The 27,266-nt window shown below is 36.2% G+C and overlaps 1 protein-coding gene across 4 annotated transcripts in view; it reads left to right on the top strand.

The window, feature by feature from the left end:
- Positions 1-27,266, top strand: part of WDR7 (WD repeat domain 7) — a 278,744-nt gene that overhangs the window by 195,763 nt on the left and 55,715 nt on the right. For all 4 annotated transcript variants that reach the window (XM_039840991.1, XM_039840990.1, XM_039840984.1 and 1 more), the window contains 4 exons: positions 7,884-8,001; positions 9,816-9,965; positions 10,555-10,637; positions 26,044-26,143. In XM_039840991.1, coding sequence (XP_039696925.1) covers positions 7,884-8,001; positions 9,816-9,965; positions 10,555-10,637; positions 26,044-26,143 — 451 coding nt within the window. The remainder of the gene's footprint in view (positions 1-7,883; positions 8,002-9,815; positions 9,966-10,554; positions 10,638-26,043; positions 26,144-27,266) is intronic.

The raw sequence follows: 27,266 nt of genomic DNA, 5'->3' as shown, positions 1-27,266 counted from the left end.
GGCATTTTCCAGAATTAATAATACATTATTTCAGAAATATGACTTAGAATTTTACATCTTTCAAATAAAAACCTCACGTTATTTTCTAATGTTTTCAAATGTGTTCCCAAACTTTTTATTTTATTTTATTTTTTTGTTTGTTTTTTTAATAGCAGAAAAGAAAAGCTTTATTAGAAGGGAAAGTACACTTCCAGACGTAGAAGCGGGCCTGATCAAGCAAAGCATGGCTCAGAAGGCCCCCAAACTTTAAATTATGTTTATTAACTAAACAAGCATTTCTTGAGCAGCTAATATGTGGAAGGGACAATGTTAGGTATCATACATAGTTATGCATCAGACAAAAACCCTGTCTCCAAGGCACTTGCATTCCTACAGGAAAGATAAGATCCGCCTGGAGATAGCATGATGTGAAATGAGAAGGAGGGTAAAAAGCCTAGACACTCAGAGCATGAGAAGAGACAGGTAGCTGGGTAATCAGAGTGTGCAAGGAAGGGTTCCATATGAATCTTTCATTTGGTTAATTATGAGGAGAGTGGGGAAAAGACAGGCCATGAAAAGGACAGCGATGGGAAAGCACAGGCATGCCCCGAAGATGCCGGACAGTGCTTTAAAACATAGGGCAAGTAAAAGTGAATATTGCTTTTAGCTAATTTTATTCATTAATTCCTTGCAGAACTTAAACTGTGGGACTCTCCCATCTAAACCTCTAACATGCTTCTCAGTTATCTCTAGGGAATAGACATTGGCTTTACCTTAAAAAGAGTGTTAATGAGTTTTTTCCCCTTGCTTCTAGCACCTGCCACATACGTGGCAGTATGCAGGCAAACGGAGGTATGGAATGCAGTCCTCTTATTGAATGCTTGCTCTCTGTGAGTTTCTGTGCTACACACACCATAAATGTTCCCATCTAGATATAGGGGAGCTCAAGAAATAGGCATCGTCATTGCCCTTTTGCAGATGAGGGAAAAATGGATCCATTGTCTTATCTGCAGTAACACTGTGGCCGGTGAAAAAGATGGGATTCAAACTCAGGTCTTGCTGACTCCAAAAGCCACGCTTCTATCATTGTGCCATCTTTCATTCAAAATCTAACACTCCCAGAATTAAATACCAAATAAATTTAAAACAACCTAATAAAAGGACACAAAAGTGGTCAACTCAGATTTTCAGTGTGCTTTCAGATTTTTAAAATAGATTTAATGAAATCATTTTCATTGAGAATTATGTCTTCTAGAAATTGAAAGCCTATTTAAATATCAGTAAGCTTCATGAGTGCTTGGGCCATGTATTATGTATTTATTCTTATTTCTTCATAACAACTGTCAAGTGGCTTGCATGCAATAAACATTTACTAAAGTCGTAGAATTTTAGAGAAGAAAATCTTCAAAAATATCTGATCTAATGCCCTCAATATGCTATTAAGTTAAAGTAAAGTTTAGAGGGATCAAACAACTTGTCTGAGGTCACAGTGCTACTATAAGAGTTAAGACTGTCACTTAGGTCTCCCGATGCCCATTTTGCTGCTCCCAGATGGTATGATTCTACCACCCTTTCTATGACAAGTGATCTACAGGTAGAATCAGATGCGAGAGATTTTTTAAATGAATGATTATTTTTAAATCAATCATCATTCATGATGCACTGTTTAATACAAAATGGAGGCTGTACTTCATTGAAACCATAGGTTGAGATATTCCCAGCTACTTGTGGGGAAAATTACAAATTCATAAGTTTGTTAGGTCACTATAGTTATGTACATATTGATAAAGTATTAGAAATAGTAGAAAATTCTACTTGATAAAGGAACAGAAAAATCCTTGCATTTCTGGAAGGCTAGATGTCCATCTATACATGGTCTATGATTTTGTTCCATTTTCATAGTTCATGGTGCAGAGACTTCACCCTGAAAGAGGATGGCAGAGCAGTGTTGGCCCTGGCTGCCGAAGGTGGCCGGCCGGTCTCTCATCTCATACTGCCATGACTGACAGTTGTTAATAGATTACACAAGACCATTGCCTTTCTGGAATATTCAGTTTACTAAATGTTAAGAGAGAAACATGTAGTTACTGGAAGCTACACATGCTTCGATAACATACAGATAAGCACCATATGTTAGAAAGATTCTCTTTGAACTGTACAGGGTTTGAACTCAGATGTTAACCATATTTTTTAAATTTGAGAGACTGAGAGTAGAGAATGGAACACATCATATAAACACTAAGGTGTTATAGAATTCTACATTTAAACTATTTTTCCTATTCTTATGACATTTATTTTTAATAGAAAATTTATAATCTGAGGAAACCATTTAACTAAATCATATTAGCATAGTTTTAGTCATTGCGTATATACCCAGTATATAAGAAATAGCTCTAAAAGATAAGCATTTGTTGGAGGAATTGCCATCTCTGAGTTTAGGAAATTAATATCACCTATGAATTACCAAATTAAGGTTTAACACTCCAGAGAGGAATTGAAGATTTCTTATTACAGCAAAGACAATTGTTAACACACCTGTTTTATCAGGAAGGGGTAAAGTAGAATTCCCAGATGTTATGTAATTCAGTATGCATTTTCAAAATAATTTTAATCTTTGTTTTCAGTGGGGACTATTTTCAATGCCCTGTTGCTATTTGTCCTAGTCAGCTTAGGGTAACACAACAAAGTACCATGGAATGGGTTGCTTAAACAAAAGGAATTTACTTCTCATGGTGACGGAGGCCGGGAAGTCCAGGATCAAGATGCCAGCGAGGCAGGTTTCATTCTGAGGCCTCTCCTCTTGGCCTCTAGGCGGCTGCCATCTTGCCATGTGCTTACATGACTTCTTTGTGCTCAAGACTGAAGAGAGACAGAGCAGGCTCTCTGGTGTCTCTTATAAGGACACTAATCCCACCACGAGGGACCCACCCTCATGGCCTGATTTAACCCCAATTACCTCCTAAAGACTCATCTCTACATATCATCACAATGTGGATTAGAGTTTCACAATACGAATTTTAAGAGAAGACACAAGCATTCTGTCCATAACACTGTTGACTGTGATTTATGGGCTATTTGATAAAAGTTCAAGTATTTTTGCCCCTGAATATTCCCTTACAGCATTCCTTAATTTGACAGATGAGGAAGTCTGACAATGTAGGCAGTGACATTTAATTGAAGTGGTCCTACGTGTAACTTTTTAAATGTTTTTACCACAGTAGATTAAGGGTTAGAACAGGATTAATGAGCAGTCAGGTAAGGAATGAGCTCAGCCTAAGGGGACTATTTTTCTATTCATGTTTTTATTTATAATATCTATCATCTCTGATATTTCATATCGGATATGTATACAGAAATGCTGAGTAAAGTAGAGAGTGTGTCATATTTTTTTAGACTAAAGACTGAAACCAAAGGTCCGACCTATAAACCTATATAACAAATGATCTGCATAATAGCCAGATAAGCAGGATCAGAAATAAAAGAGTGAGTTCTGTGTTTATATACAGATTCTAGAATAAGGCAGATACCCCTTTAATTTCAAGCCTCTGATAATGTGATCCTTCTTCATTCAGTTAGAATCCCATGTTAAAATATATCACACACAATGCACTCTTGACTTCAAAGGCTACTACATGCAGAATTAGACTGTGTCTGTTGGGACTGAATCAATTCTTTGACTTTATCTCCTGGTCAATTCAGTCAAATAACTGGCTTAAGTGATTTTTTTTTCTGTTGAATTTGCCAGGTAATGTCAGTTAGCGCATAACTGTTGAGCTACCACTGTCTCAGGGCTGAACTAGGCACTTTGCGGGGGGAGACAGCATTAGAAGGCATGGTCCAATCTGCAGAGTTCACAATACGAAACGAATTTATTCTGCCTGGCAGGATGAGATTCGATGCTAAGGGCCCAGAATAAACTGGTGGTGGTGTCGGCTCTTTTGTTTCAATAGAAGGTATTTGAGTGCTGGTAGGCTTCCACAAGAATCAAATAGAGGGGAGCGAGAGGGGTAAGGGGGAAGCATAAAGAAAATACTACAATTACAAAAAAAGAAATAGAATTTTAGGGACCAGCTTTGAAATTAGCCTGCCTCAGAAGCGTTGGCGTTGAAAAAACTGAGTTATAAATTAGTGAAAGAAGATTATGGAGGGCCTAGAGTCTCAAGCGAAGGAGTTTAAGATTTTTCTTGGAAGCAGTAGAAACCACTGGAGGTTTTTAAGCATGTTAACCATGAAATCAAGTTGGAGCTTTTGGAAGATTGCCCTAGTAATGGCACACTGAGTAACGCACAGAGGGGAGCGGCAAGAGCTCTGTGCTTCTCCCGTGCCTTGGCTACTCCTTTCTGTCGTCACACTCACAACCCTCCGCTTTTGCACTGCGGATGCTCTAGCGGTCACGGCAGAGCCCTGACCTTGGAACAGTAGATCTGTCCACATTATGCAGTCCCGCACTCGGACTGCCAGACACTGGTGACAGGAATCACTCAAACGCACACATTGACTCATCCCCAGCGTGTTGGCTGTTCCAGCTTCCACTGAACTCAGCGGGCAATACCTCTGTATGTCTTTGGTTAGCTTCCTTTCCCGTTACTCTGCACCTTCTCTTCCAGAACCCACCACCATCACCAAACTTTACCACGTTTCTTACTAGAAGAAGTTTGCTGATTCCCCCAAATTTACGAAATCCTTTGCTGAGATGGAGGAAGCGTCATGCATGACTAGGCCTTTAACTTGAAGCCAATGACCTGCTGTTACTTGATCTCATTTTCACTTTGTTTCTGTTTGTGAGGGGCATCTTTGGTCAGAAGAAGCATCTGTTATACATATAATATAGATCAGATGCAGGGCTAGATGTTTTGCGTCTGTTATCTCATTAAATCTTGTCATCAGTCTGTAAAGCAGATATTTCAGTATACTCATTTTACAGACATTGTGCTTATCAGGCTAGTGTGGCCACAAGGCTCAGCACAAGGGTAAGGGGAGAATGTCCACTTGTCACTGTGGCGTGAGCCTTGAAAGTCTGTCAGCTGACGACCCCCATGCTCACGTGCACACACACGCATATTCATTCATTCTTGTTCGTTCTTTCTCTCTCTCTTTACTCCAACCCCCTTCTCAGCTTCCCACTAAGTGTTTCTCCTCCATGCAAGGAAAAGTGTGGAGGAGAGAGCTTAGATGGGGGAAGAATTTGCTAGGATTCTGTTTGTGAGTAGAACTCTGGTTTCCACCTCAAGAGGTGACAGCAGCACACAGCTGGGAATGGGCATGACTTTTCTGGACATCCAGGAGGATGCTATAACGCTTGTCCTACAGAAGCTAGACCGCATCTCTTCGCCACTAAGGGAGCAAACAGTACATCCATGGGGAGGGTGGACAGGCGCCCAGAGCCATGAAGTTCAGCAGGGGTAACACTGCTATTACTGTGTTTCCCTTGATACAAGCTAGCTCTCTCTGTAGGCAACCACTTACCTAACATAGATCCTATGTTTCACATACAACCTGCAAATCTGTTTCATAAGCTCGGCAGGTCATCCTGTACCTTTAAAGTTGGTCATTTGTACCTACACGTAAGACTTTAGCTCAGTTTGATCTTTCTGAGGACTTTGTGAATCCCAGTTGTTATTTAATACAGTTACTCTCCCTTACATGTTTATATCCACACCCATCGATAACTGTGCATCCACTGTTGATGCTGGCTGAACAAAACAGAGCTGAAGTCCAAGTATTACAGTATACCATGAGAAATCTCTCTCAGATTTGCAGTCTAGCCATTTATCCAAAGCTGCTGAGTTTAGTCATGTTACCAGTTCATTTATTCAATTTTAACCGAAATGTCATCAAGCCCCTCCCCCTTTTTCTCCAAAGGTCAGCTCTCCTGAAAGACATTCACTGCTGCCTTGGCTCCTCACAGAACTTCTCTGGACCTGACTTCTCCTTGTAACATGCTGATATCACCCACCTGGCAGGGAGGGATGTTTAGGGGTAGATGCAGAAGGACAAGCAATAGCACTAGTGCATGACCTCAGATCAGGACCTTGGGCTTCATGGCCAGTCGCTGTGCTCTGTGCCATGCCCTCCAGTGATGGGGCAGGCCACCTAGGACATAGACACTCCTTTTCCCTGGCTGACTGGTGGGCAGGGATGTTGCTTAGGGGATCTTTTCTGACTCCAGTATTCCGTAATTTTATTGATCTTATTAAATTTGATTTAAGTTTGTTCAGAATTATTTAATTAACATACCATTTTTGTTTGTTATAGCCTTTCAGGTATTATCAGCACCTGTTCATCCACAGAGATGAAAAAAAAAGAAAACATGCAGTATCTAAAAAGTTTACTTAGCTTTTGAATGTTTTAAAACGACTTAAAACACGATCTAAACTTTATCATTATTAAGTCGTCTGGCCCCAGCACTGCTCACATAGTAAACATTCCTTTTGCTGAATTCTCAATATTAAAGTTTAATCCAGACAAGAAACTCGCTAACTGCCCACCTTGCTTTCCTGCTGAACGTCTCTCTCTTCTGGGCCCTGCTGGGACGTGGGCATCGGGATCTTCCGTGTGGGTGACGTACCCACCAGTGCACTCCTGCTGCTCATTGTTCAATACGTGCGTTTGTCCTCTCAACTCACATCTTTCTTTTGAGTGGTAAATATCAAAGGAAGGCTCACCACCCTTCTCTCCTCTGCGTTCCTGCTTGACAGCTGTATTCTCAGTCAAGATTTAAGCAGCGTAACAGTGCCACAGAAATTATAAGCAGAATTTTCTGTAACAATTTACCTTTTTTTTTTAACAATGATGCCTATATAATGCATCTTTACTTTCAACTACAAGTTAAAATAATGATTCTTAGATCTGTTATAGAAATACCGATGAACTTTTTGAGAATTTTTAGTAAACATAACCCAGTTTACACACGAAATACACAGAGTTATTTAATTAGAGCAGGACAGATCTTAAGTTTAAGTATTTAAGTATCGAAATTATTTAACTAGAGGGAGAAACTATAATAGGATCTCTTACTGAATAACAAAATATACCTTATATATAGTTGCTTTGTGGATCACATGCTGCATTTTAATTAGAAGTTAATACTTTTCACAACTGTCTGTATAAAAGAAGCTTGGAAACAGAAAAATATCTTTTTTATGTTTTAGGGAATGGCAAAGGCATGGGACATTACTCTCCTGTTGGAACATTCTCACAGTTTGGAAAGATTCATCTTACCATGTACATATTCTTATCTAGATAGCCTGGACAATGCCAGGCTGTATGTTCTTTATAGAGAGAGAATAACTATCAGTTAATATAATTTTTGCATCAATGCTAAATAACTATTGGCAGAATAGTGGATTGATTCTAAAAGTATTGAGTGTGGGATAAACTAGCATACGAAGGATATTTCAAACTGAAAATAATATAGAAACAAAAATTAATTTTATCATTCTCTGTTCTTCTGATAATTTTATAGACAGGAGTGAATTTTACTCCCTTTCAGCTATGTGGCCTTAAATATAATCTTTTAATGCAGCCATATAAACAAATTACCTTTAATTTTTCTTTTAGGAAAAAATTTGAAAATTCCCAGCAAAATATTTGTTCTTCCCTTATTCTGAGTTTTGTGATATATATTCAGTACTAGTTCTTGATAATTTGTTAACAAGGCGTTTGTAACACTTTGGACAGATGCACATACTGTTTTCAATCTTCACGGTTAATTATTCGATTTTGTATTTGATGCCAGAACACCCTGACTCCTAATCACTGCTCATTGTTGCAAGTCCATTATATTCTAACTGTTTGAGTGCTCCCATTGACCTTGAACTGACATTATAAGCTGTGTCTAATCTTTTCAGTCTATATTTCTAATGCTTCTTTTCTCTTTTCCTTTTTTTCTGATTCCTGTTTAGCATCACAATGGGGCTGCCTCTGAGCCCGGCAGCTGACTCCGCCCGCTCTGCAAGGCATGCCCTCTCGCTCATTGCCACTGCCAGACCACCCGCCTTCATTACGACTATAGCCAAAGAGGTGAGCGAACTTCTCAGTATGCTCCATCTTCTCATTTATAGGAATTATTCGATAATGTGAATCGAGGGTCCGTAGCTACAAATAATCTTTCCAGATTGTTGTAGAAAAATGCAAATTAATAATTTAGTACTGGAATAAATACGCATAATTACCTGTGTGCGTGCACACTGAATTCTACGACGGTGCATTCATTACTTTGTGCTCTTCTGTTCATTTCTGTTCTCGGTTAATTCACTTGTAAATATTTAACAATAGCTTCTCAATCTGAAATATGGTAGATTTATTCAAATTAAACGTATTAAAGGTATTTACATTTTACAAGTGTATCTACCTGTAATCACAACTATATTTAACACTGCTCTCCAACTGTAAACAAAAGTGTAAGTCATAAACTTGCTAATTGTTTTTCCTATTACATGTCACAGATAAAGACTTGAATGCCAATTGATTCCCACATTCTCAGAGTTCTAACTAATTGCCCACATCTAACTGAAAAACTAGTAAAGAACAATGAACCCATTATAGGGTCTTTCCTATAGGTCTTAGTGGGAAGGCAAGACAAGGATGACCAGCTTTTAAATTTTTTTAAAGGTTTGTTCCTTTAAAAATCTCAGCATGAATAATGTGCGGACTTGGTCCACGGAGTATGGGCTCTATCTGAGTTGTTTTTCCGTTAGCTGTGATGAATTTTTAAAATACTAAATAAATATCTTGGAGTCAGCCCTGACAACCTGAAACCTATTGGGCCTGTGTCTGCCCCAGAGCCATCCTTAATAAGCATGCTGCAAATATCTGTGACGTGAAGGCAGCTCAAGGGAGGAAGGGGGTCCTAACAGCAGTGTGGGTTTATATGAGGCAGTGGAACTTTGAATTCATAGCTAAAATAAATTTGTAGACTTAAGGATATGTGTCTTTCCAATGGTGTTAAAGTGAAGTTCCACTGTATTTAAAGTATTCGTACGTATATATGTGTTTATGTATTTTATAGATACTGTATATTTATATAAAGTATATGTAGGTGTAAATGACATACTTATTAGCCATGGAATTTTTCTTTTTTTACCAGTTTTTCCCATCAGTGGAATATGCACAGATCATAATTTTGAATATGCCAAATAAGCCTTCCATCAGTCTGACCACGTGTACAGGTCCTATAAATGCCAGGCATTAAACTGCCTCTTTAAAGAGAATAAACAAGTATTTATACTGTGTTTTTTAATTTAGTTTGCACCATTTACGTATATGAGTATTTTTAAATGAACTATTACAATAGCCATGCCTTGGATTCATTCTACTCCAGCATTTGGTTAGAAGGTAATTTTTAAATATTTTAATGTAATCGTCCACATCTGTTACCTTTTAAAACCAAGTTTTCTACCTCACCTAGCGGTCCTCACTGTTGCTGCCGTCTCCTCTGCCATCCCCGTGGCCCACTGCTCCGAGGCTAGTCCTCGGCCAGGCCATGGCCCGTTGCTCCTCTTTCTTCTCTGAACTGTGTAAGACTTACAGTTTTTGTTATCTTAGTGCCAAATATACCAACCTTCAGTTTGTCTCTTTTTAAGAAATGTCAAGGTAATATTGTATCAAAGTCTCATATACCCAGAAACTTCGAGAATTTTATTAGAGCATACTTGCTGAGTGTTTATTGTACTAATTACTTCCTTTTGCAATCAGAAGTATTTCCTGACTCGCCTACGGAGGTTTGTTTTGTTCTTGTGTTTTTCTGTTGTAATAAGTGAAAAGCGAACCAGTGGCTAGAAATGTAAAATCCTATCAAACGACAGCCACGTCTACAGCATGGAATGTCTTTGTAGGTGCACAGACATACTGCTCTCGCAGCGAATACCCAGTCGCAGCAAAATATGCACACCACAGCTCTTGCACGAGCTAAAGGGGAAATTCTGAGAGTCATTGAAATTCTTATTGAAAAGATGCCCACAGATGTTGTGGATCTTCTTGTGGAGGTAAGAATGTCCTGTTTTAAGTGACCCATCCACAGCCTAGATTAAATATTCCAAGGTAGTAACATAAATCAGCCTCTTTATTTCTAAAGGGAAGAAAAAGAAAGGTAACTAAAATGAATTGACTTCTGTACCATTTCTGGAGATCTCATTTAAATTTCCTCAAAAATCAAAACAATTGTTCCGTCCATTTACCACTTACCTGGAATTAATTGGTCTGCATTAGAATAATTTTTAAAGGTCACATTCTCTTTGACATCTTTCATTATAAATAAAACAAAACATACAGTGTTCTTGAAAAAAAGCTACCTATTACTGTCCAGAAATATGAACAGCCTTTAAGGTAAATAAATATGTTTTCTTTATTTTACTACACTGTCTTATAAAATGTTTCTCACAAATAAGAGAAAGGGTAGCCTGTAGTATAAAGTAAAAATACTGTAATTTTAGTAAATATACTTTAGTTTTAAAGTAAATATTAAAATCAAACTATCTAGAATTTTCTTTGGCAAAGGAGACCTAAGTTAATCATTTAATTTTTGGAAAGTTGAGTATTTGAAATTCATTTCAGTTTTGTATCTTTTCTATAAAGGTTATGGACATCATTATGTACTGCCTTGAAGGATCTTTAGTTAAAAAGAAAGGTCTTCAGGAGTGTTTCCCAGCCATCTGCAGGTAAACAAGCCTTCGACAGCATGAAAAATAATTTTCAGTAACAAATAACTTTTTAAAAATCATAGTATAGTTAGTTAATAGCCTTGCTCAGTTAGAAATTCAGTCATTAATTTCATATCTGCTTACTTTCTAAAAACAACTTAGGCAGCTTATAGTCAAAAACACAACTATAGTAGAACCAGCTATTTGAAATTGGGTCATGAAGAGGTTTCTCAAAACTTAAAAAATGAATTAAAGATGATCATATCTATTGAATATGTCTGTATTCTTATATTCATTACTCAAGTTAACATTTACATTACAAAAAGGAGAGTTAGGAATTTTTTCACTTAGGAGAGAAGATACACTTTTCAGCCACTAGAAACCTTTATGCCACATTTTGCTGGTAAATTTTGTTTATAATATAAAGCCTAGCATCTGTGTATTGTAGGTGTTTTGCCTATAAGAAAGCAAGAAAAGAAGCCAAGACCAGTTAAAACTTTTATAAACAATGTTGCATATGTTAATGATAACTCTAAGAATTTTATGTGTATAAGACAAGTTCAGTGATAGCCTTACTTATTTTTGCTCAGTTCCATGAGTGCATTGTGGTGGAAAGCTTTATTTTACACTGTAAGTTTCCTGAGAGTGTTGACGTTACACTGTGCCTCTTTATGTCCCTATGTTTTCTGGTATTTCGGCAAGTTTTTGCTGAATTATTTACACTCCGTCAGCATTCTCATTTATTTTTCCATATTTACAATAGATTTTATGTTTTAGTCTCTTCATTTTGCTGTTTCTCATTTACACCACCCAGAAATTAAAACATGAACACATATAAGAAAAAGATTATGTTGTATTTTACGTGTGTATAGATGCATATTTTCTTATGATATAGATTAGGCATGTTAGCATACCGTAATTTTTTAAACATTAATTTTGGTTTATGTTCTTTTTGTTAAAAATTATATATGTTAAATCTTGTATACATATAATTGATGTTAAGAATTAATGTAGCTGTTATATTCCCAGTCACTTGTTCTCTAAGGAAATGTCTAAGTGAAAATGGACATTTGTCTGTCACTTAGTGGAGGTGAGGAAGCAGTTTTATTAAGACTCATCTTACTGAATATTAGCAAAGCACTCCTTATGGCACCAGTCACTGCTTCGTGAATAAGCCTCCCGGCATCAGGGTGAGATAATTGCTCTAAGTTTAAAGGGCCTGTCTTTTCCCTTTGCTGGAAGCCTACCTCCTCCCCAGGCAGCATCCTCAGTTTCTTAAGTCATCTTAGTTTGCTGCATATCCATGTTTGTTTCCTATTGTTTAATCACCGAAGACCAAGGATCCTGCTTCAGGTACTAACTAAGGAAGCAAGTGTCTAAACTGAATGCTTAGCACCAGTTTTTGTTTTGTTTTGTTTTGTTTTTCTAATTGGCAGAAAGCAGTTGTGTTTGGTTTATTAATTTAATAATATTTATCAAACACCTACTGTGTATCAAGTACTAGCTAGGGTGTGGAGACAAATAAGAAATGAGGTGATATCCCCACAGAGCACAGGATGTAATAGGGCTGGTAATTATAAAGGTAAATAATTTCAGGGTGCTAAGTTATATGCTGGAGTAGAATTACATACCAGGGACAGGTTGGACAATAAGTGGAGTGCTGAACTCTGGATATGGGAGTCTTAGAAGTTTAACAAAGGAGAAGGCAGACTAATAGTAACATCTGTGAAAATGCTTTAATAAAAGTGGCTGCCGAATGGAGAGGATTTGTCCTCCACAGGGGCTTGGGTGGTGGCGGTAGAAGTTGTAGTGAATTTTGGGAAAGCGTCATAGAAGAGCTGACAAGGTGAACTTTGCAGAAGAAGTAGAATTGTACAGAGAACCAGACCAGCAAAACTTTAGAGGCACGGAGGACTTCAGAGAACACTAAGCTTAGATGGGACTTCAGAAGTTTTACAGGTCAATGCCATGCCGCCTATTGGCTGATTTGTACTAGGTTGATAAATGAACAACAACAGAGATATCAATAGAAGTTAAAATTATTTTGTTGAATGTCTGCCATGTCCATGTCATCATATCAGGAGGTGCCTTACTGCACTATGAGCCCTCTACTTACAAATAAATACCTTTCACTAAATACGAAACACTAGAGTCAATAACATGACTAGCTGTGGGCCAGTAATGTGACATTTGTTTTTAAAATCTTTATATAATTTTGTATTCTTTTTGTTTTTTGCTTTCCTTTACTCTTTTTTTTAAAGACTCAATGAGTTTTAGCTGAGGCTGACTTCTATGATGTTGCTATATATATCAGTATTCAGTTGCTGTGGTTGGAAGATCATAAGAAGTTCAGGTTACAAATTGTAAATTCATTGAAAGAAAGAAGGATTCATATGAAACATTTGATTTTTCTAATTTTGTTCATACAATAGCTTTTCTGTCAATTGTTAAAACTTTTTGTAATATCTTCCACTGAAAAATAGAAATGAATTAGAACACAATGCCAGTAAAATTTGATAAACATTCTTTCTTATCACTCACCAAAATTTACTTGCTAATACATATTAAAACATGCGGTTATAGCTACGCGCAATAAATAAAATAATGTAATTATCTTTTGTTATTTATAAAACACTTTATAAATTACCAAATGCTTTCAAACCCATTAATTCTCAAAAAAAAATATTTAGGAAAGGCATTATATAAATTAAATTTTTTGGAGAATTAAATTTGATATTTGATAGTCAAGTGCCTAATAAAGTAGCTTCAAGGTAAAACCCAAACCTCTTTATTCATAGTCCAGTGCTTTTGCCATTCAGTTTTTGACCTGTATTAATTTATTTTTCCATTTATAAATACGTATATATACATACACACACATACATACAACAGCCACTTATCTCGTTTTGTTGAAACTCTTAAGCAGCTTTGAAAATTAATACAAAATATGCAAATAGGGAATTGAGGCAAAGGGAAAATAAGAGTAGCAAAGAAAGATAATGTCAAGATGAGTTTAGAAGTTTTATGTATTTGCCAGAGATGAGCCATAAATTTCTCTAAACTTCTTAGCGGCCGGTGTGCGAAGAGGGGCAGACTATTGGTACCTAAGTCACAGTGTTCAGATGCTAGAAATAGCATAGTTGTTCAAGAGAAATGTAACTGTTCGTAAAACTGAGATCAACAGGAAATTGAGAGTCTTCAGATAGCAAGCGTAAAATATATGTGTAATCTATTGACCACATAGTTTTAGAGATCTTGCAACTCTCAAATGTTGGGACAGTTCACATAACTAAATATTTTAAAAAGTACATTCAGTCCTTATTAGTTGAGAGAACTGAGGACACAGATAAGAAAGTGAAATTTTAAAACTAGTATTGAGAGCTCACTCCCTGTTAGGCCCTGCAGGGCATAATGATCTCTACCTGTAGTTCCTGGACTACCTTTCAAGAAAATTACCTGATTTCTAGGCTCCACCTGAGAGCCACTCCCTCAGTCCATCATGAAGCCTGAGAAGCCGCATTTAAACAACCTCCCCTGGGGATTCTTACCTACACTAAAGTTTGAAAACAAGTACTCTAATAATCCAAAATTAAGAGAAACAAAACCAGGGTCATCATTCTGTTATATAAAGCCTTGGATCCTGGAATGTTTATTTGTTAGTACATTGAATAAACTCAATTTCCAAGGAATCACCCCTTCAGCTCCTGCATTCCAGTGATGCACCATTAGTTTTTAAAGGCTTGCTTTAGTATCACAGAATGTCTGCCAAAGACAGTAACTTCAAACTGTTCATTAATCAGCTTTTATCTAAAACTCAGTGGAAAAAAAACCAGAACACTTAGAAGCTAGTTAAACGGACACATGGTCCATTTATTCCTCTGCGTAGTCTAGTTTATATCTTTCGGTTAGACTCAACCATCGGTGAGCTGCCTGTTTGGACCATATGGTCTGGTCTCCTTCAGAGTTGCCTTCCAGGTCCCGCTTCAGCTTTACGCTGGCAGTTTGCATTGAGGAACCGTCCAAGAGAGCATCACAGAGGATGGCCGGTGCCTTTACTGTAGGGATCCTGCTGCTGTCGTGTAGTGAGTTGTTCAGGGTCCCTTCTATGAGGACCCCATCAAGACATTTCTTTTAAATCGGTATGACGGGCTTTTTTGTTTTGTCCTAAGGAACTATTACATGTTTTGTTTTTTCTTCCACATAACCAGTATGATTCAATTTAAAAAATTTACTTTGGCCATTAGGCAGCTTAAAGCCAAATGCCCGATCTAACTTCAGTAAATTGCGGCTTACATCTTCCATTCTCCTTTCCTCAGGATCACACCTCAGGCCTATCTCCCTTTTCTATCTTTTTACTGTATTATGTCCCGTAAGTGTCCCTAAATCCTTTACATAATGTGTGTGTATATACATATGTATGTATGTGTTTATGTGAAATGTATACACCTTTTAAATTTTATTTCATAAGCCATAGAAACAAAAATAATCATTACACACATAATATGAACTATGATTACTTCCTAAAAATTAAAAAAAAAAAAGGCTTCTCTGTATTAACTGAAATACCCTAGCTCTTCCTGGAGGAGTTTATGTATCTGTAGATTTCTTTTTTGTAATATATTTATTAGTAAAAGGTATAAAAATCATGTAATTTTAACTGTTGTATAAATTTTATAGTCATAGATTTAAATGTTTTCTAATTCATATTTTAGTTCTAAGGATATTTTTAATACTGTAGTGGCTTTCATTAATATTACAAGGAGATTATTTAGATTTGAATGCCCTTGAGAGAATATAGCACCCATATCCTTCAAAATACAATTATACAAAAATAGTTCTACTGCCAGATTTGTCATCACTATAACAAATAAGGCTGTATTATTACATAGGAATTAAACTGCATTCTTTTTAGAACACAGATATATTGGTGCAACAAGATTGTTGCAACACCGATTAATTTTATGTTTATGAATAAGTCTAGTACGAAGCATAATAAGGTAACATTTTAGAAATAAATTCCTTAAATTCTCTCCCATCTCATTGGACTTTGTTTTGCCTTTGTCAGTCTCTTAGATCATCTTCAAAAAAGCATCATCCAGTACTGTAGATAATTATTGTTAGAGGCAGAAGTACAGAGGGTTCTGAGTAATTTACATTTAATTGCCTGGACTATAAATAATGCAGCATCTTCAGTTAAAAATACCCTAGACACTAAGAAAGTAGAATTGACCTCTTTCAAGTCTTGGGAAGATAAACATCACTGAAGTTTCCTCAGAATTCATTGTTGAAATTTAGTTGCTGGTTGCTGTGTTACCGAATTTAAATATCCTCATGAAGCCCCTCATCGAGACCAAGCAGTACCGAGCCTGCCATGCTTGACTCAGTTTGATTAATTATTCCTCTTTTGGTCACCAAATACTGACTCATTTTACACTACTATATTTGATGCAGCAGCATAAGACACGAAAATGGAGAAACGTACAGATGTTACTGAAGTAAGAGAAAAACGATACAGAACACACATGTGTGATATACACTTGCTCTAAAATGAACAGTTTAAGGGTTATTCATTTTGTAAAAATATTCTTTACTAATCTCAGAATAGAAAAATTTAAGCTCTTATAAGCTACTATTAAAGCTCAATTAGAAAGGAAGATGAAGTACCTCTCGAAATATAATGTGATTATAATGTAATTTAAAATTTTAAGGCTATTTGATTATGTTCTGGAGGACTAGTAGTGATTTAATGCATAACAAATAAAGAATCAGGGATTCTTTAATGAAATTGTAAGTTGATGGGAAAATATGATTATATTTGGAGATGTAAGATTTCAGAATTTTTCATAGCAAAAATTAGATATGTCTCGAAATGTGATTTTTAGTCACAACTCCTCAATTATGCCCATTATGAGTAGTTTGGAGAAAGGAGCTTTGCGCCCATTTCATTTATAGAGCCTGGAGCAACTAGTGGAGGGCTTCATCTGGCTGAAAGCCTTATGCCTGGGAATTCCCAGGTAGAGACTTATTTCTTATATTTTTATTCTTTTAATTTGAGGCAATTTATTTAATGTATAACTAAGAGTGATTTAATTTTTATGCCTTTTAAAGACCTGCCAAATAAAATCCCAGATTCAGAAGAAACTCTTTGTTGGGCTCTGGCCCAATTTTTAGTTTAGAAAATAGGAACATTCAATATAGGCACTCAATAACTAGTTGAGTAATGATACCAGCTATGCCGCTTCGTGTGTGTAGTCCTTAATTTTGTCATAATAAATGGCACCAGTTGTTTCACTTAAGCAGTGACCTTGCTGCAGTATTTTTATAGAATTTCACGGTGTAGGATTTTGAATCTGAAAAGGACTACCTACTCCTGCTCTTTATTTTAGAAATGGACAAATTCGGAGCATTTTTGTGCTGATGTTCAGACGAAAGTGAAGGCCAGCGTTGCTAAGCAGATCTTACACCTGCTCTGTGCGCTCACTGCACAGGTGTGCACATGTCAAGGAGGCACAGTTGTGCCATCTCATCAGGGGACGAGGTTGTGTTTCAGGCCCAGGCCTGCTCCTTGCTGCATCCTTCATTCCATCCTCTGTAAAGATCAATGTGAACTTCAGTGAGACTTAATGCTGATCACTCAGTATTTATTTTTGATGAATCAGTATATTATTCTCAGCCACTAAATGATGAGAAATTTTAATTAATTAGTCACTCCATTATGGATTATAACATCCGATTATTTCAAATGACTAGATGAAATTTATTTTTAGAATTGAAAATTAATATTAAAATATGTTAATTGACTGGTTTTTAACATATAAATGTTAAATCTCAGTACCCAATTCCAAAATTACAAAGGAAAAAAAAGAAGCCACTGAAGAATTAGGAATCAATAAATGGAATGTGAGTGATTTAACCAAGTAATTGTGTGGCTTTTCTCGATTTAAATTTTCTGAAAGTATTTTGGAATTTATTCAGGCAGATACTTAAAGTGTATCTGCCCCGTGCACTGTGCTAGCCTGGGCCAGCATGGGCTACTCAAGCTACATGTGGTCAGTCAGGCACCGTCCCTGCCTTCACAGGCCTGAAAGTTGTCTTGGCAGAGACAGTGGTAAATCAGGGAAATGTCACAGGCTATGGGAAAAGGATATCCAGGACACCCAGAAGAATCCCAGGTGCTCTGATGGGAGGCACACAAAGGAGGAACTTGGCAATTGTGCACAGGAGGAAAAGGGAGAATTGGTGATGCTTTAAGCTGAATTTTAAAAGGTGAATAGATGTTTATCAGGCAGATAAATTGTTCTGACTCCAAATTCTGAGCTATTTCCATATGCAAAATTGGATGTCATTGAATGCAATACTATATTAAATGCAATTGTGAATCTCTGACTAATGAATCAGTGATTACTCTTCAAAAATTACAGTGTGTGTTCTTTTACATTATATATTTCACTGCCAAGAATGAAGAAATTCTCAATCTATGTATAGACCTGAGCAACATATTTAATGGCTCACTACTTGAGCTCCTTAGAAGATATTAATAAGACAGTAGTAGCAGTAAGGAGAAAACTAACTTTAAAGTACTCAGGATATAAATTTCTTTAATTTACTATAAATGGACAGATCTCTTGAACTTTAATAGTATTGACATTGAAATTTAAAGTGTTTTATATGGTTCTGCTGGACTTTCTTGGGAACCTCTTAATATGGTTTTCCATAGCAAATGTACTTCCTGTTAAAACACTTTTATTCACTTGTGGCCTCTAAATGTAACTATTGCTTACCAACAGTTGTTTCCATTAAAAGACTAGAGCTGTGGCATACCATACAGCCATTAAAAAGGTTGAGGTCAATCCATTTCTGCTGACATGGAAAGATGTCAGTAGGAGAAAATTTTAAAGAGAAACTAGTAATGTTTCGGGAAAGTGTATAAAATAAAATCATTTTTGAAGACGATATCTATATGTAAGAATTGATATTCATGCGTGTACGTGTATACATATGAAGAGTGAAAAAAATCTGGTAAGACATACCCCAAAGTATTCTTCTCATGGTTACCTGGGATGGTGGTAAAGGCTAACTTTCCTTTTGTAATTGTTTATTTTTCTAAATTCAGTGTTTCTTTTTTACAATGAGTATGTATTCATTTAAAATTGAATATATATTAGAATACTTCAAATAAAAATAATAAAATGTAATCATTGCAAAAACACTAAAGCTATAACATAGATAAGATACAAAATATTCAAGTTAAAATGAGTATTTAAACTTCTGAACTGAATGGAAAAAAATTAATCTAGACAGAAAAGTTAAAAGTCTGCATTTTTAGAGATAGTTTATCTTTTCTTAAACTTTGTTCTTATGTAGACAGACTGATTGATTCTGCTTTTCAAGTGAAAAGCTGAATCAGCTTTGCTCGCCCTAAATGGACACTTAAAATCCAGTAAGGAAATGAACACTGTCTACTTTAGAACAGTACATGAGCTCATTTAAAAAAAAAATCTCATCCAAACCTGTGGTTTGTTCTTATCCCATATGATGATAATCATAATGGATACAAAACAGTTTCTGTTCTAAATTCCAGTAAAATTCTTAAATTAGTTACCATTTTATAGTATACTTTTTATAATAAATAAATATTTATGGATATTCCTCCTGTACTCACATGAGTAGAAGTCTCTCTAAAACTATTTTAGTGCATTTCCCTACTTCTAAAAACTTCCCGAAGATGGCTGTCTTTCAATACTAATATTCTTCATTTAAAAAAAGAAAAAGAAAGAAAGAGGGAAGGAGGGAGGAAGGAAAACTAATGCTTTGAGAAGTATAACAGAAAGAATATTTAATTTCAGACTGTTTGAAATGCTATAGCGAAGAGTTTCAAACTAAAATAATTTAGTTATCAGATTTTATTTGCAAATCAGAAGTATTTAAAAAATAAGCAAGTTTAAAATATTTGAGGGCATTAGTTTCTCTTGTTACTATGTTATTAGTATTTATTTGCCCTAGGGAACAGCAAATTAACTACATGATGGTGATGATGATGATGATGATGGTGACAGTGGTGATGATGATGATGTAATGATAGCTACTAAAGTTTGAGTGTATTTATTATAGTAAGTGCTTATTATGTGCCAGGCACTGTTCTAAGTACTTTATATATGTTAGCTTGTTTAATCCTCGTAACAACCTTAATAGGTATTGTTATTGTTCCCATTTTACAAATGAAGAAACTGAGGCCTAGGCAAATTAAGTAACTTATCCAAGGTCACACAATTAGGAAGTGGCAGAGCCAAGCAATCAGAGACCTGTTTCTCAGCCATCATAAAGGACACCCTCAACATGCATGGTAGCTTCCCTTGAACAAATTCTCCTTGTAGAGCTGAGAGAGTATTTCCAATTCCCCTATTAACACCCCAGCTACAGCATGCCTACAGCAAGTTTTTAAAAAAGGAAAAAGTACTCAGCAGTGTTGTTCATGAAATCTCTATTGACTGTTTATAGTGTGCAAAACACTGGGTCGGAAGTCATGACACTCAGATGGAATTCACCAGTGTCTATCACCATCCCAGAATGAGAGATTTTTCCACTTTGTCCCTTTGAACTGATATCCTCCACTGGAATGAAGCATTTCTAGAAAACATTTCCCCACCATCTCCTGCTCACACCTCCAAAAGCTAACACAGCTCCCCTTGAGCTGAGGCCTTCGCCAAAGCCACTCTCATGTATGAACGTGCTCTGTAAAGTGCCTCCTCCTTTACAAGACGTTCCTCCTTGATTTTCGCTGTGGCATCTCTGAGGGCTGTCAGCCGATGCTCTGAGAACCTAACTCTGAATCTTTTAGGCCTTAGTCCCTCACATGGTGGCCCTCGGAAGAGCTCTTTGGCATCTCATGCTGGCCGACAGGGGGGTTGGGGTAGGTGTTGTCGCTGGTCCCTTCTTGTGACCAGAGCGACCTGTACACCGCTGCACTGCAGAAGACCTGCCATTCTTTCTGGCAGAATAGGTTTGCCTGTGTTTAGGGTTCAGATGTTTTCCATGGGTTGTTGGGAGCACATCGTGTATACTGAGGAGACTCACACCTCATCCATTATGCACGATGAATAAAAGGATGTGGTGTGTTGATTAGATTTTAAATAAATTTCGTTTACATTGATAAACCTGCATGTATATCCTGTAGAGTGTAACCAAAGGAATCAACCTAAAAAGTTATTTCATGCAAATTAAAACAAATATGATACAGTATTGGCAAAAAAAGAAAAAGTAGAAAATTTGATGACACCAAATGGGAGCACTCTTTTACTTTTAGTGGGAATTGAAGGTAATTTGTCATTGCCTCTCAAAATTTAAAACATGTGTATGCTTTAATCCAGAATCTTGCTTTGGGGAATTTGTCCTATAAAAATACTCACCTAGGTATATAAAGATCCGTGTACAATATAACTTAAATAGATATCTGTCAGGAAGGGAATAGTTAAACAATGGAATGTACATACGCAAGTATGAGAAAGAGTGGCCGGGGATCACGTATACTGGCTTGAGAGGATGCTCCACGAAGTGCTGAGGGAAGAAAAGTAAGTTGCAGAATGATCTGGGTAATATCATACCATATTGAGATAAAAATTAGAAAATACTCTAGAAACAGTAGTTAACCCTTGGTGAGGGAGGGGGGTATGACAGGTAAAACTTACTTTTTACTATATGTATATTGGTGGTGGTTGAGTTTTTTACAAGTACATATTGCCTTAATACCTTTTTAACGAAAAAAAAAAATCAAGTTTGTGAACCATTTTAAATCAACATCAGAAAATTCTAAAAGCAACTCAGTAAGAATTCTAATACTCAGTTACTTATGAAAATACATATACAAGTACTTAGGACAATTTCTGATAACACATCAGTACTCAGTAAATATTAGCTGCAAGCAGTTAGTGAATTGTAAATAGTAAAAGGAATTATAAATAGTTATATTTCATACATTCCATTCCATACATCCTTAGATTTTAGATGGTTTCATGTTAGGCTGGAGATTAATTTTGTGTTAGCTGAGGAATGTTCCTTGTTTCATTTTAATGCTCAAGGATATGATATACAGTAGTAACTCCATATCCTCACACCGCTGTAGATTCCCAAATTCGTAGTTAAGAAAGTGATTTTACAGGTTTCTTTCTCCCAAACCATATGTCTGCTGAGTTGCATGTTTCCTTTAACTATATTTTTCCAAAATGACTTTTAAATTTCACACAAATTTGCTCTCATTTGAGGGCCATTTTTAATAAAGATTAAAAAAAAGGTCATCAAGGGAGGCTATAGACAGAGAACCCAAGAGACCCAGGTATCGGTGCTTGGCAAACTCTCAGGCAAAGTGCTTTGCTCCAGGATCCTGTGCCAGAGTGGGCTCAGTTCACATTTTTGTTTCACATCATAAACTGTCCCATTGTGGGGTGGGTGACACCCCATTGTGGGTTACTCCTGAAGAGTCAAAGTCACAAATATGGCTTCGGGAGTGAAATAACTTATTCTAGTATTTAATAATGATTGACAAAGTGATTATTTTTTTAAATTATGTTTTATGTGATAATACCATGTTCATTGAAATTTACATGTGGCAATATAAATATCTGGCAAATCCTTACAATAACTTTTATTCCCAGGGCCACATTTATACCAAAAATACATACTTTATTGTATAGTATATTTGCCTTTTTGAGTTCCAACCCAAGTGATATTTTCTAGTTCCCTAAGATGTAATTAAATAGTTTCCATTATGCAGCTCTCAGTCTCATGCTAATGTACCTAGGCTCCAGGGGCCTTTATAGATATAACTTCTTGTAAATCTGCATTTGTTTGTCTGAATTGGAAATACATTTTTAGAAGGGTCATGGGGCAATTCTGTTTCTTGATTTCTGCCTAACAATTTTTGGACAGATTTTGTTTGCTTTGTTGTTCATCTCAATTATTATTTTAGACCGTATAAAATATTCATCAGTCTTAAAATTCGATATTTAGTATAGTTTATACACAAGTCACCGAAGGGTAAGCATAGTATTTTCAATTAAATTTTACTACTGTATCCTGTTTGCTTGGACCATATTTATATATTCACACGTTCAACAACAACAAAAAAGTCTCAACGGAGGGAAACAAGCAATAAACAAAATAAATTACTGTTTACTATCTCAAGGATAATATAATAAGGAAAAATAGGATATTGGACTAAAAAGTAATGGAGGAAAGGCTGCTGCATTAAATAGGATGGCCCACTAGGGCCCCTTTTATCAAGATAACCTGGGAACAGAGACCTAAACAAAGAGGTCTTGAGCCATGGAGTTACCGGGCCCATGAGATTTTCAAGGAGAGGGAGTAACAAGTGTTAAAGCTTCAAAGCGGGAACACTCTTGGCGTATTCAAAAAAGTACAAGGACATCATGTGACTAGAGCAGAGTGAGCAAAGGAGAGAGGAGGCAAAGTCTGAGGGGTGTGAGGGACATATCATGTAGGTCTTGAAGGATGTTTGTGAGCCTGAGAGAGAAGCGATTTGATTTACAATTGAAAAGGATCACTGGCTGCACGTGGGCAGCAGTGAAAGCATAGAGATCGGGGACTTTGAACTTTCAGGAAGAGGACCACAAGAAATACATTTTGCAACGTTACTATATTCTCCTTTATACTTCTTTCACATAACATGCGTGGTAATGTTCTCTCAGACTTAACAGAGTTTCCTTGTGGTGGGCTGAGTAGAAGAGAATCATTATTCTAACTGGACTATAACAAAAGGGTTCTTGCCAGGTTGTTGCCCAGGAAATGCTGCCCAAGTGACGTGTCCTCGATGCAATGAACTGGATACGGAGATACCATTGCCAGAAGGCTCAGCATACATGAATCCTTACTCTGAACCCCCTAAATTTGGGGGGAACTCAAGACATTCATGCAGGATCAGGTCAAGACTGAAATAGTCTTAAAAACTGTAATGGATCCTCCTCTTCAATCCATCGATACTTTGGGGAGTGGTCCACGTAATGTGTATCTCACGATCGTTAATTTGACAGTTCCCCAGTGGGGTTTGGTGGGCTCTGGAAACCCTCAGTAGAGATGGGGTCACTGCAGCCAGTCTCCATAATGGGCACTTATGAAGCGATTGTATACATATCATGGATTTATTCTGCTAAAAGAGACACTGTTAAAGGAATAAAAAATGTAACAAGAAATCCAAGATAAAAATAAGCCATAAGATCTTCACTGTCCAGAATTCTTTAAGATGCTATTTAGAAGTCTTGGTCTAGTGGTAAATTGCAAAGCATGAAAAATGCAGACCTGTCATATATGGTCCTTTCAAGCCAACTAAAGATTTGATACCAAGAATAGACTTGATCTTTCTCCCATAAATAATAGTGTTTGTAGATGATACAAGAAGGTGAGGTTGATATCCAGAGCATAGAAGATGGTCAATATAACAAAAACTTTTTAGATTCTAATTTAACTAAGTAAAATTATCAACACAGATGTATTTTGCCAATAGTTGTTTTGAAGAGGATTGTTTTGAAGGGAAATTGTATTCATGTTCTGTGGAAGGATTTGGCAATATAGCTATTATATCTGTGCAAAGCTTAATAATAAATTTTTTAAAAATAGCTCTGGAAATTTTATTTTCCCGTGGCCGTTAACCTGCACAGAATAAATATTTGTTAAAATATTTGTTAGATGTTATATTCCATGTTACTATAATAGGATAGAAATTACGTGTATAGATATAGGCAGAGATATAGATATACAGTGTTTCGCAATACTTAGACCACTGTAATTATTGAATCACAAAATAGTAAACATTTAGAAGCTCTTTTTAATCATTTTTATTCTTGAGTGTAAGAATACTAGATTTTGAATGCTGATTCTTACCTTCTCTACTGAGGTAAAATATATGATGCTTTAACAGGAAAAGCTTTTAGAAACTAACTTTTTACTAACCACTTAATAGTGAGGAGGCTTCATATGTGTCAGCAGCCTTCAGTATCCTTCCTTGCCTCAAACCAGTATACAAAGAGGACATCCCATCCCTGAACCCAGCAAAACCCAGCAAAACAAGATACTACTTTAGAATGATCTAAAGTAGTGTCTTCCATGTGACTGAAAATGAAGCATTAATCTTTCACTAAAGAGGAAGGGTTAGTCTTAGGGATAGGAAAAGGTATTATTGAACCCATTACTTAGTAATAAATAACAAAAAGTTTAAACACTTAATAGTTTTCCAGATTTATGACATACGTATGAATGTCATAATGTCTGCTAATACCAAAATGGCTTTATCAAAATGTCCCTGGTTTCAAAATGCTCACATTCAAATATCCTGCGTGTTTCTCTCCCTCCTTCCCCCCTCTCCTTTTCTTCCTCTCTCCCTCTCTCTCTCCCTCTCTTTCCAGAATTTCAGAAATGCAGTCCCATGCCCTAATAGCTCTTTACTCTGTATCAATCTCAAGAAAGCATTAGAGAATGATATTTCTTTTCTGTCATCTGTTTTACCTGCCCCTCCAGGGTTTTAAAAAAATGGTAACAGAAAAGTTACTGAACTTTTCTGGTAGTATGAAACTAAAGAAAAAAAAAAAAGGCAAGGAACATGTAGTAGAATTGATGCAAGATCCTCATAAATATTTAGGATGAGCCTCTTGTTCATCCGAGCAACTCACACTGAGACAGTAGGACTAGATAATGGAAGTTATATTCAGAACTCTTTGGGAATATAAATTATACTTTATTTATACTTCTAATAATTTTTAATTCTTACCTTCCCACGCTCTAGCCATATGGCCATGAAATCATTATGACGAAACATAGATCAGGAATGCAAATACTTAATCTAATCGTGAAATTAATCTAGAAAAAAAGAAAAATAAATAAAAATAAATCCTCCCTCAATCCTATTTTTATACAATGCCAAATAAGCACCATATGTGTTTATTTATACTACCTGTAGTCATAGCTGTCATCTAGATAAACTGATAAGAGTGGAAAAATCTAGGTAATTAGATTGAATATGCAAGCCTTTTCATCATTTCCATTTCTGTTCAAATAGAAATATTTGCATAATAGGCACTGTAACAAAACTGAGTTTTCATATTTAAACTATTTTATATTTGACCCTTATTTCTTGTTTCAAAATTCAAGAGTCTTTGTTATTATGAAGTTATTTTGTATTGAAAATAATTACTAACAGGCTTAAGTGGCATTCCACATCAGTTTTTTAATTGATTTTAAGAATCACCAAAATGAAGCATTTTTGAGAAATCTCAATATATTAATTATGATATAGTTATTTTAAAATGTATATCATAACTGGCTTTTAATCTTTGGAATGTGTTGCTATCCACCTCCATGTGCAGGTCATCTCACCTGTTTTTTTTGTTGTTGTTTGTTGTTGTAAAAATGTTCAATTCAGGTTCTACATGGTCAGCTATTATGAGCGGAATCACAGAATAGCAGTTGGAGCTCGCCATGGTTCAGTGGCCTTGTACGACATCCGGACTGGAAAATGTCAGGTAAATAAATCATTATGACTTCCTCTCCATAAAGTGTGGAAGTTATTGAAAGGAGTGAGAGACTAGCACTTCACCAGTTGACGTGCTGAGCTGCTGGAACATTATGGATAATGCTAAAGGGATCAATAGTTTAATGAAGGACTCAAAGAATATAGAGCCCTACTGTCTTTATTCAGTGGAGATGAAGGGCTGCCACAGATGGGTTCATAACAGAGCCCAGAGTAAGGTGGTATTGCTCACAGTCTACTTTGCAATAAATCTTTCCTTCTTTTAAACAAAGTTTTCTGATTTTATTACTTGTTTTTGCCATGTGTTTCCTGAAAAAAAAGTTTAATGATACCTTATTATGGTTGATGGCTAAATGAAAAATTTCTGACTAGATAAAATGAGATATTTAGCAATTTATAAGAGTATTCTGGTCAAATTTCAAGAAATCACACTAGCATGTAGTGTGGCTCTATAAAAAGGAAGCTGATGCTTTATTTGAAATAATATATTTATGTATTTTTATAAATTATAATGCTTTCATAACACATTATTATTTATGAAAAATTCTTGATTTTGATCTTGATCTTGATCACTTGATTCTCAAAATGTACCAGTTGGGTCCAAAGGGCAAGTATAGCCCCACTTTAGGTACAAGTGAATCAAAGAGACTTTAAATCTCTTTATCCCAGAGTCACACTCTTGGTTAATCCAAAAACAGGACTAGGCTCTGTGGCAATCAGGATTCATTTATAGTGCTTGTTGATAAGTAGTTTCAGGTCGTAACTTATGTTTCATTGTAGCATTTATCAGTGCTGATATACCCAACCATATTATCCAAAAGGAATATGAGGAAAGTCAGAAGGATGGGGCTAAAATTTTAAACTGTCTCTTAAATTTAATAAACTATTAATTAATTCTCCAAAAAGCTTCCCTGACTGCTTTCCGTGAACTAGTTCTAACAGATGGTAACAGCTGGCGTTGGATGTTTCAGAAGTCAGACAGGTTTAGAGACTACTGTTCGAATGTTTCTTTTTGCAGGCCTTCTCAGCATCTCGAATGTGTGAAAGTGCCCTGTGTATTTCCTGGAAGTACCTAGAGTATGCACCATTGGCCATACTTATATAACTCTTTGATT

This window comes from Pteropus medius, unplaced genomic scaffold (genome assembly GCF_902729225.1).
Source record: "Pteropus medius unplaced genomic scaffold, Ma_sr-lr_union100, whole genome shotgun sequence".
NCBI classification, from domain to species: Eukaryota; Metazoa; Chordata; class Mammalia; order Chiroptera; family Pteropodidae; genus Pteropus; species Pteropus medius.
Note: the sequence above shows the minus strand (reverse complement) of the source record. Positions and strands in the feature narration are given on the sequence as shown.